The sequence below is a fragment of the Phyllostomus discolor genome, chromosome 1 (assembly GCF_004126475.2).
Source record: "Phyllostomus discolor isolate MPI-MPIP mPhyDis1 chromosome 1, mPhyDis1.pri.v3, whole genome shotgun sequence".
NCBI classification, from domain to species: Eukaryota; Metazoa; Chordata; class Mammalia; order Chiroptera; family Phyllostomidae; genus Phyllostomus; species Phyllostomus discolor.
This window is the reverse complement of record NC_040903.2, coordinates 215,193,787-215,204,770: the sequence shown is the minus strand read 5'-3', so window position 1 is coordinate 215,204,770 and position 10,984 is coordinate 215,193,787. Positions and strand designations below refer to the sequence as shown.

General features: G+C 68.4%; 1 protein-coding gene across 1 annotated transcript in view; it reads right to left on the bottom strand.

Annotated features, from left to right (window-relative positions):
- Positions 1-575: 575 nt before the first annotated feature.
- The window catches only part of EVL (Enah/Vasp-like), an 86,176-nt gene continuing 75,767 nt past the window's right edge, over positions 576-10,984 (bottom strand). Inside the window, 8 exon segments of the mRNA XM_028506463.2 lie at positions 576-756; positions 2,240-2,297; positions 2,663-2,729; positions 5,601-5,663; positions 5,760-5,826; positions 6,406-6,469; positions 7,558-7,618; positions 10,488-10,609. Coding sequence (XP_028362264.2) covers positions 719-756; positions 2,240-2,297; positions 2,663-2,729; positions 5,601-5,663; positions 5,760-5,826; positions 6,406-6,469; positions 7,558-7,618; positions 10,488-10,609 — 540 coding nt within the window. The 3' untranslated portion in view covers positions 576-718.

Genomic DNA, 10,984 nt, shown 5'->3' with positions numbered 1-10,984 from the left:
GCTGGCAGGTGCCCCCTTGGAGCAGTGGCGGGCAACCGGGCGCATGCTCCTGGCCCCGCAGGGCAGGAAGCACACAAACGCCCGGTCGGGCACTACCCTAGGCTGCCTCCCACGCCCCTGTGGGCGTGGCTCCCGCGGCCTCCCAGGGCCTGTGGGAGGAGCCTGAGCCGCCCCTTCCCCTCCCCAAGGGCGCCGTCTCGCTCCTATTCTGGTCCCCCCCACCCCATGTGGGTCCTTCCCCCGTGGGGCGTCCCAGAGCCAGAGCTGGTGTGAGAGAGCGCACGGGAGCCGGGCGTGTGGACAGGAAGCGTTTATTACACGGGGACACAGACACTGTGGGGCGTGCACAGGCCTTCGCACAGGGCCCTGGGGAGGCGCTGAGCATGCACGGCTCGCCCGCCAGCCCAGGTGGCGACAGCGTCACCCAGGAAGAACCACCTAATGAAGCGTGTGATTTGGGGGTGTCTTCTCTATAAACCAAAAGAAATGTACACTTAAATAGACAAATATAAAATACAAAAAAAGGTGAGTAGACCTGGTGTTCTGTGTCAGGTAGAATCTAAAAAATCCAGGAATTGAACTGTTTCCCTCATTTTAATGTTTCATCACAGGCTAAGACTTCACACGAAGTATATCCTAGCTTCAGTGCGCGCTCGCGGGTGCTGGAGGCCGGGGCCGTCCGCCGGGGCCGCGTCTCGGGGCGCAGGGGCCTCGCGCCCTATGAGGTGCTGATTCCGCTCAGCTCCTGCCTGATGGCTGTGGACAGGACGGAACGGGAGGGGGACTCAGGTGTGGCAGGGACCAGCCCGGCCCTGTCCCCACGCCCCGGTGCGGTACTTCCTGTGCCTGTGTCTCCGAGTGCTCCGCCCAGGCTCCCGGAGGCCAGAGGCCCAGGCCAGAGGTGCGCGGGTCTCACTGCAACTCCCCAGCCGGCAGACCCTGGCATGGGGCCGGCGGGGAGACCTGCACCAGGCCTCGGAGCTGGGGCGGGGCTGGCAGGCAGCGGGATCCCCGGACAGGTGTGCCCCTTGGTTCTGCTCCGAGGACCCGGGAGCCCCGCCCCTGACTGCGGCAGCAGGAAGTCCGTGGCCTGAGCTCCGCCCCTCGCAAGGAGGGGCGGGGCTCTGCTCTTCTCAGCTTTCTCCGTCCCCACTCCTAGGACCCCCCCAGATTCAGGGCTTTTCCTGGACAGACCCTACGGGGCCTGGAGCCAAAGGCTGAGAGAGAAAGTTTGGTGAGCGCTGGGCAGTCATCCGGGAAGGAGGGGCAGTTTCTCGGGGGCCCCCCCACCTGTGACAGCACCCCCACAGCCCCCACCCCTGCCAGCTGCCTGTGCACACGGGCCGCCCCCAGCCGCCCGCGCCCCGCCTGGGGGTCACCCAGCAATAAAGCCGAGTCAATAGCCGGCCTCCAGCTGTGCCGCTCTGTTCACTCATCACCTCTTATCTGCGGCGGGGGCCGGGCAGACGGGGACTGGGTGTTCTCTGCGGGGGCCAGGCCGGGGTGTGGCCAGGTCGCCCAGCTCTGGACAGGGGTCGGGGCCTGGGTCTGGGGGCGCCCCAGGCAGCCTCCCGCCCGAGCCTCTCCTCTCTCTCTGGGGTCCAGGCAGCCCCCTCTGTCCCCAGCTCCCCATCACCTCCAGTTCCTGGGCAGTCCCTGCCCAGTCCTGCCTGAGCAGACCACTCCTTGCCCCCTGACCCGGGTCTGAGCCAGGGCACCAAAGGCTGGGGGGCACTGGGCAGGGGGGTCATTCACGGTGAACCAGAGCCCCCGACTTCTCACCCAGCCCAGGGCCAGGCAGGCTGAGGACCAGGTCAGGCCCCCGAAGCTGTGCCTTCCAGCTCCCTCCAACGCTCCTGGCGGGGGCGGGGGAGCAGAGTCAAGAAAGCCAGCCCAAGTCCGCGGCCGCAGACTTAGCAGCGAGCAGGGGAGCTGCTTCGGCTGCCCTGGGCTTGGGAGGATGCTCTTGATCGCCTTCCCCGCGCAGTTACCATGGCTACATGGCCTCAGGGCACGCCCAGGAGGTGGGGATGGCAGAGTCAGGGGTCCCGAGTCCCGTGACTTGTCTAGGCCTCAGCCTGCTGGCTGAGGGCACGGGAAGGTGACGTGGGCCACTGGGGGACAATGAAACCAGTGTACCAGAGTACCAGAGGACTCCCAAGTGCCAAACCGAAGGCCCCCCAGGCCCTGGGTGGCGGGCCCCGCCCGGCCACGGGAACCCCGGCTGCGTGGGACTCACCATCGATGATCTCCTCCTTCACCTTGTGGAGCTCTCGGACCACCTCCTCCAGGATCTCCTGCGGGAGCAGAGCCTGCGTGAGGAGCAGGCAGCGGGGACGAAGGCTGGCCTTGCGGGGGGTGGTGTGTCTGAGGGGCAGGGGGTCCTGGGCCTCCCTGGGTGCAGGGGGCGGGGGAGCGTGCTGGGGCGGGGCCTGGCCGGCCTCAGGCCCGCTCTGGAGCGCCCGCCCCGACAGGTGGAGGGGTGCTTCGTTCCGGTGACAGCACGGGCTGGGGCCCAGCGCTGCGGCCGCCCTCCAGGGCCGGCTCCCTGCCTGACTCGCAGCCGCGGGGCCCCTGGGCCTGCCCACTGGCCCACGCACGTGCACCCGAGGTGGCCCCGGCCCCGGCCCCTTCATGGCCTCTCAGGAAAGGACACACTCACCTGTTTCATCCGGTCCAAATCGAAGGCATCCAGGGCCACGTCGTTGACACTTCCTGCCGGCTTCATCCTGGGGAGGGGACGCAGGGTGCGGTTATGTGGGTGCGCTCGCTGGGCCCCCACACCGGGGGACGGAGTGTGAGGAGGAGCCTGGGTGCCACAGAGCCTCCGCTCCCCGCGGGCCCTGCGGGCCGGGCCAGGCACCGCCCTCCCCCCTCCCCAGCCCCTCAAAGGCCTTTGTTTCACCTCTGGCCACTGCTCTGCTGCTCGGGGAGGGTCCCAGCACCCCATCCCCAGGGTCTCACGGGTAGTGTGACCACATTTCCCAACCCAAGGGCCGGCACTTGGGTCACCGAAGGGGCTGCTTCCGGGCTTGGGTGCTCTCGTGCGAGCGGCAGCGCGGGCGGGCTGCACCCCTCGCACCCGCCCCCCGGGGAGAAACACATCGGCCAGCTTGTCCTCGGGGTGGGGCCCGTGTCCCGGCTCTCGGGAGGCCTCGGGGAACACTAGCGAGAATGGCACGAAGTCGGATGCGAAACTGCAGAAACTCCGCACAGGAACTCTCGTCCTAAAGGCCCAAGTGCTCTGTAGAGCGAGCCCGGCTCCTTCCACTGGGCCCGTGGGCGTGGTCTGCTCTCGGCGGAGCTCCTGACCCGCAGCGCGCTGGCCTGGAAGCTCACGCTCCCGGGAGGTCCGTCCCCGGGAGATCCCGGCAGGGAGGTCCGCCCCACTGCCCGGTCCTCCCAAGCAGACCGAGGTGCGCCGCCTGGACCCGGCTCTCTCCCCACGTGAGGAGAAAGGCCGGTGGGCCTGCGGGTGCAGGGAGGGCGGTGATATGGCTGAGCCGCTGCAGGGGACTGTGGGTGTGACAGGCGGTGGACACACAGTGGCCGGGCAGGGTCGGCCCGGCTGCAGGGCCACTGGACAGAGGAGGGCTGCCGGTCTCCGTGGCGAGGGAAAAACGCACAGAAACCACGGTGCCACTGTGGGAAAGTGTGGAGGCGCCTCGGAAAATGAGGAGCAGACCCGCTGTCCCACCGCTGGGTCTCCTCTGGGGAGAGTCACCGAAGGGGACGCAGTCGGAAGAGGTGCCTGCACCCGCCCGTGCTCACTGCAGTGCAGCCACCCGGGTGCCCAGGGACGGGCGACTGGGCACAGAGGGTGCGGGACCCACGCAATGGGAAGGACCCAGGGCCGCACGGGGGAGGCCTGCTGTTTGTGGCGGCACGGGGGGACCCAGAGGGCTCGATGCTCCGTGAGGTAAGCCAGGCGGAGAAAGACAAACAGCGTATGACCTCACCTCGTGTGGAATCTAAGAAAACCAGACTTACCGAACAAAGGGCAGCCCGGGGATGTCAGGGGCTGGGGCGGGGGGGCCCGGTGCACACACTCCCACCTGCCCTGGGGCGGACAGGTGGTGGGCGTGGGGCGCACGGCAGGGCACTGGTCAGCGCGCTGCACTGTGTGCTCGAGAGTGGCCAGGAAAGCGGTCTCGGGAGACCTCACCACACACATGCACACACACACACACACACACACACACACACAAAGCTCGCTCTGCCCAATACGCAGACATGCTAAGTCACCGTGCGTGCACCTCCAGCCGGCACAACGGCGGTGCGGAGGGTATCCCAGTGGAGCTGGGACAAAGCCCGAGGCCCAGCACACAGAACTAGGTGCACGTGGGTGAGAGCACGGGATGCCCGCGCACCCCTCCCCGGGGAACTCCGGCGGCGGGCCCACCGTGGCCCTGAGTGAGTGGGTGTGAGCGCATGGGTGAGCGATGCCGTTCCCGACGGGGAATGGGGTCCAGCTCTGACCCAGGTCCCTCGCACCCGCCCTGTAGGTTCAAGGGTCTGTGGTAACAGCAATTTTCTGGGTCCCCTGGGCCAATGGCCTCACCTCTCTGCACCCCGCTCCCCCAAGACAGTCCCCAGAGGGCGACGCTGCCCGGCTCTGTGAGCCCAGGGGCGCTGCTGCCCCTCTGGGGCTGTCCCTGCGCTCAGGGCTCCGGACTGGCCTGCTCTCAGCGCTGAAGCCAAGCTCTCGTTACATGACTCCCTCCCGCCCTCTGCCCTCCCCATGCTGCAGCCGCACGGCCATCTCTGTCCTGTGGACCTGCCAGGCCGGTGACAGGATCCGGGCCTCAGCACCTCCACGCCTCCAGACTGGAAGGCTGTCCCCACGCCTTAGGGGAACTCAGATGCTACCCCAGGAGGGGCCTGCCCAGCCCACTCGCTAGCATTCCTGTCCCCCTGCAACCTGGTGCGGCCCCAGAACCCGGCAGACCACGGGCCGGCTGTCCCTGTGACGTCCTCCTCCCTGCTCGCCGGGTCTGCTGCCCCCCTCCCGCAGGGCCGGGCCGGAGAATGGGCTCCGGAGGTCCGCAGACTCAGGCCACGCCGGGCCTGCGGTCACCACGGGCTGCCTGCCTCTGACCTCGGGCAACCTGGGCTCCGGACGCCCTGTCCTGTCACCGCACCAGCCCTTGGTTTGGGAAACATGGTCAGCACCCTGGGGACCCGGCCGTACCGCGCTGTGCGCAGCAGAGGGCGAGGAGGAGGAGGGTGCGGGGCCAGTCGCAGATGGCTGTGCCGTGGGAGGCAGCTCTGGCGAGGGGGCACGGCCCGTGTCCAGCTGTTGTCACACGGCTGTCCGCACGACTGTCCCACAACACGGTCAGCGAGCCCCACACTGGGACTTGCCCTCGGCTCCACTGGCCCCTCACCGGGCGGGTGGTCCCCTCCCAGCCCCCCGTGCCTCTCCCGTTCGGAGGGGAGCAGAAGCAGCAGCCCCCAGCCCTACCGCCCGGGGTCTGACAGAAGAGCAGGCGGCCAGCTCCCAGAGCCACTGTTAGATGACGGGACACGGGACGGGGTCCGGGTGTGTGTTAGTCAGGGCAGGGCACAGAGGAGGCCCCAGAGACGGGGCTGTTCGGTACCTAGAGTGAGGCTGCGACTGGAGGGGGCTCTTAGCTTCGGGGCTCTTGGCCACAGACGGGGTTCTAGGGCAGCGGGACGAAACAGACACGTGAATGGGCGCGTGGCCGCCGCGGCCCCACCGGACGCGCGCACGCGGTCGGGCCTGCCCGGGCGCTCACCTGGACAGCAGGGCGGACACAGGCTTCTCCACAGAGTTGCTCCGCTCCCAGGGCTTCCGGCCGGCCTCTGCCAATCACATCGCGGACGGGGAGCCTCAGGGCTGAGGGGGCTCCAGTCCCCACCCACACCCCCGACGGGAGGTCCCCAACGCCTGCCGGGAGGCTCTGCTTTGGCGGAGCCGAAGCCCCGCCTGGTCCGTCCCCCACTGGCCCAGGCAGCTCTTGCAGGGCGGTGGATGCCGCCATCGTCACCCCATGTCTCCCCCACTCAGGGCCCGGTTGACTCTGACTTCTGGTCTAGTTCTGAGTGCGCCTCATGGACAGTCCTCTCTCCTTGCTGGCACCTGAACCCAGCGGTCAAGGAACCTCTCAGCTACGACCCTGGGCAGGAGGCTGAGCCCCAGGGCCACCTGACGCCACCCGACAGGTGCTGGCAGGCAGGCAGGCTGCTTCTCCCGAGTGCGGCTCGTGCCCCAGGGGTAGGCCCCGCGCGCACAGCCCTCCTGGCCCTCTGCTCATCCGCAGAGCGAGGCGGTGGGGTCAGACCATCTCCCTGGGGAGTGCCCCCGGCTCGGAGGCCCAGCTCAGCGCAGGGCAGCGCAGCACAGGGCAGCGCAGCACAGGGCAGGGCAGGGCGGGCTCTCACCTGAGGAGTTAGGCGGCTGGCTGGCAGCTCGGGTCCCCGGGGACGGGGAGGTGCTCGGCTCCTCCTGCAACGGGAGGAGGGGCCTGGCGTCAGTCCGGCCACGGAGGCTGGCGGGGCAGGTCGGCCACGAGGCCTCAGGGTTGTTTGTAAGGAACACATTGTTACACTTTTATACACAGTAAACTAATTAATATTATCAACGACTGAAAACCCCAGGCCCCGGCGGGGAGGTGGCCGGCGCTAAGGGCCGAGGACAAGCACGCGTGTGCCCGTGTGCGTGTGGCCGAGGGACCCAAGTGCCGGGGAACCTCCCCGGCCGGGGGTCCGTTTGCACAAAGCAGCATTTGCAGAGACGTGCAGGCGAGGAGGAGGCGGTGGGGGGGCCAGGGGACTGCACAGCTCAAACACGGGAGCCAGAAGCCGGGAAAATCGGCGGGGTGGGGGGGGGCTGGGGCCCAGGGGTCCCATCTGGCTGTAACTCTTCTGCCTCCTGCTGCCACTCGGTTGCTGCCTGTACGCCATCTGTAGCTCAGGTCTCGACTTAGCCGTTTTAACAGGGGGCCGTTTCTCTGGGACAAGCTTAGCACGGAGGGAAAGAGAGCGAGGCGCCCTGGCGGAAGCGGACGCCCCGGGCCTGGGTGGCCGGGCTCGGCTCCGGGACGCCCAGGAAGGGCGAGGGCCGGGGTCCTGGTTCCCCTGCCCAGCTCCCACTGGGGTCTGTGGACTCAAGGGGTCTTTAAGAACAGAAGCGACTGGAAAATAAAAACCACCTGGTCTTCCAGCACCGGGCCCAGGAGGCCGGGATCTATCTGCGTGGCCCCCTGCCCGCTCCAGGCCCCAGGCCTTCCCCCAGGGCCCGGGGCGGCCCTGCTGCTCTGCCGCCGTGGTTCTCGGGCTCCAGGCGGAGCGCGTCTGGGCTCTCGGGGCAGCAGGGGCCAGTGGGCCTGTGCTGTGGGGCAGGCGTGACCGCCCCTCCTGTTGTCGCTCCTCCTGTCCCCTGCCCTCTGTCCCCTCCTACAATCACCTGGGAAGCACCCATCACATACATGTGGAAACCCAGTGCACCCCAGTGCCCCAGGGGCCCGGCCTGGGGCCGGAGCGCCTTCCCGTCCGGTCACACCGGTGGGGGGAGGCAAACGGACACCCGCTCACCGTTTGGCTTTCATCTTCCCTTTTATCGGCCGGCTTGTCTGTCTGGGAGGCCGCTTTCCTCCTAAGGCAGGGGAGAAGACTCAAGTCAGCTCCCGAAGGCTTCGTCCCCCCGGACGCCTCCTGGGGGTGGACACAGCTTGGTGGGCAGAGGGCGCTGTGGTGGGGGGACGGGAGCCCGGTGCCGTGCGGAGGAGGCGGAGTGTCCAAACGCCCGGCTGGTCTGTGGCAGTGCCCGGGAGTGCCCGGGCCAGAGAGGATGGGGCTGGGGGATCCTGCTCTCTGTTTGCAGCACTTGAGGCCGGAAGTGGGTTGGCAGCGTCCGGGTCCCTGGGCATCGGCTCGCCTGGGTGGCGGCTGTCCCCCGGGCTGCTCCAGGCCTAGCCCCCCGGGATCCAGAGTGGGGTCCTCTCTGGGCTGCGGCCTGTCATGGCCAGGGCGGTGGGAACTTCCGAGTGCAGGCGACCTGCCCGGGTGAGCAGGCCGCCCCGAGGGAGCGAGGAAGGGCCCTCTCTGCACTACCCCGACACGGACCCCCACGGACGCCCTCCGGTCAGTGCACCCACTCCCCACGTGTGGGGCTCTCTCTCCACGTCCTGGAGGACTCGCCGCGGCCCGTTCCCTCAGGGGTCCCCCCTGTGGCTGACTCCCAGGTCTGCACACCCGACCCCTGCGATCTCCAGGTCACACCTCGGGCACCGCAGCTCCGTGAAGGCCGTCCGCGCACGTAACCGTCAGAACCGGCGGTGTGCACGGCTCATTGACAAGGACTCTGGTCTGACGGGGGCGGGGGGGGGGGGGGTCGCCGGCCAGCTGTCACCAGTGGGGTGACGGGGCCCACACTGTAGGCTCCTCACCCACACAGGGATCCCCTCTGCAGTGTTCTTGTCTCGGGGAACGCAGGCCTGCCCGCCCATCTACCGCTTGAGCCTCACACACCTCTGCTCCCCCACCACGACGAGGCCGGCCGCTTCTCCCTCTGCATTATTTCGAGTTCGCCTTTCCTGTCTCACTTTGGACAGCTAGTACAAGCCGCTGGCACTGCTTCCTGGGCGATGGCAGCATCCGCGCCGGCCCACCCGCTGCCGCTCTGCCCCGCGGCATTCTACTGCCGTGCAAAGCCGGCCCAGCCACCCCGCCCCGTGAAGGTTCAAGGCTGGAGCGCCTGCCCGCGGGAGCGGGGAGCACACAGAGGCCCTCTGCAGGCCCCGCCCCGACTTCTGTCTCCACTGCAGGGAGGAGGGCTTGCAGGGAGAGGCCCCAAGCAGCCTGCCACCGCCCGCCCGCCCGCACAGAAGCAGCGGCCCCACCCGGCACCCCTCGCCAGGGTGCACTTCAAAGGGCAGCCCCAGGAGTCCCCGCTGAGAGGTGCAAAGCGTGTTTGTTCTGCGGAGGGCGAGCCCGGCACCTGGGCGGCTCGCTGGCTCCTGGCAAAGGCGGTCTCTTCCTGTTCTTGGGAACTTCCTCTCCCTTTGGTCTGGGCCGTCGAGGCCGAGCTGTTATTGTTACTGTGTTGGTTTTGGACTTGGGGAAAGCGTGAATATTTTCTTTTTTTTGAAGAACACCCTCTGTTTTCCTAGGAGGCCTCGATACTTGTTGGAGACCAAGGTGCCGGCAGGAGGGGGAGGGGGCTGTCTCGGCTAGCCGGGCACTCACCCCTGCCCACCGCGCCCCTGCTCTTCTCTCTGCACCAGGTGACCCCCCCCCCACAGCCCGCCTCGGCCCTTCACGGCCCAGCGCGTGGGACACCTCCTCTGGGGGCCATCCCGGTTCTCTCCCCCACGGCGTGCAGCCACAGCCCCCCTGCACACCTCCGGGCACCGCCTGTCCCTGCTCTCGGTTCCCGCTGTTTGTCGGGCCCAGCTGGAGGCTCCTCGGGGGGGCCCCGTGCTGCGGGTCACCCTCCGTGTGTGTGCAGAGCGTGGGCAGGAAACGCGGGCTCTGGCTGCGCAGAGAAGTGTCAGGGCAGCAGGCTCCCTGCACTCGGGGTAGCTGGTCCCCCCGCTCCACCCCGTTCTCACAGAGCTGTGCAAACGGGAGGACGTAAGGAGGCGAGGGGGGACAAGAAGTGCCCGGGCACACAGTGTGCTCAGGGCATGCCCACTCGGAGGGCAGAGGGCAGAGGGCAAAGCCTGGGGGGGACAGCAGGCAGGAGGGGTTATCGTTGGAGCAAGGCCCCGCCCTGGCTTTCCTTGGACCACAGGGGGCGCCGTCCTGACAGGGCCGGCCTGCTCCGGGCCCCCTGGTGCCCTGGTGAGCCGCGGTGTCCTCGACCTGTCCGCTCGCCCCTGCCATTGTGCCGCATTTACAAGTAAAACCAAGATTGGTAACGCTTCCCGAGGAGCCGTGTGGTGTCCCTGCCCACTTGGGTTTCACCTGGGGAACCACCAACAGCCACAGGGACAGGCTGACGGCCACCACACCTGCTGGTGCGGGTGGAGGAGGGGATGATGGGCAGTGGGCCCCCGGCCCGGCCATGACATGGACGGGACTGGTCCTCCACTTCCTAAGGGCCACGTCCCCTGGGCTCCGGCCACTTCACACGCCCCTTTCCGTGCCCTCCACAACCCCCCCAGCCCTGCACTCGCGTGGCGTGCCCCGGGCCACTCCAGCTGTGGGGCCCCGTCTTGTGAACACTGAGACCCTGAGGGCAGGGTCTCCGAAACTGTCACCCAAGTCCTCTCTGCTCTGGCCCCAGCTGTCCCGGGGAGAGACGCTTCAGTAGCTGCTGCACGGGGGAGTGGGGTTTGGAGTTCACGGGACTCCCTTCGGCCCGATGCCTCTGCTGACCCCACGCGGAGGGAAAGATGAAACCGTCATGCACGGCTGAACCCAGGTGACAACGCGCCCCGGGCACAGGCAAGGACTCGAGTTCGAGGGTGAGGGCAGGAGCCCCCGGCAGGCGGCCGAGCCCGGGGGAGCCGAGCACCCACCTCTTGGCCAGCAGTTTGTTCATTTCCTCCATGAGGCCGCCGCCTCCACCCCCACTGCTCGCCCGGTTCCCGTCGGACTTGGAGGTCCCGCTGGGACTGGAGCCTCCGGACGCATCTTCCGGCTGAGGGGGAGGGACGCGGTGTTTAGTCGGCCGCCTGTGCAGGCCGTCGCTCGAGGGGACGAGGGGGACGAGGGGGACGTGAGTGTGGACGTGCGACTCCCATGGCCGCGGTGGCCACCGAGGTCGGCGTTCCCCAACCCCACGGGCACCACGGCGGGGAGGAGCCGGGCCTGCGGGCCGCACAGCAGACAGCCCCGGGGCCTCGGCGCAGAGCCAGAAGTCCTGACAGGCCCAGTGCGGCCCGGAGTGGGGAGGAGACGGTTCTCGGGAGGAAGCCAAACTCCATAGGACAGACCTGCGTGCGGGAGCCACAGCCACTCGGCCCCACTCCCGGGCTCCGGCTCCCAGATGCGGGCAGACGGGTGCGGGACGGGA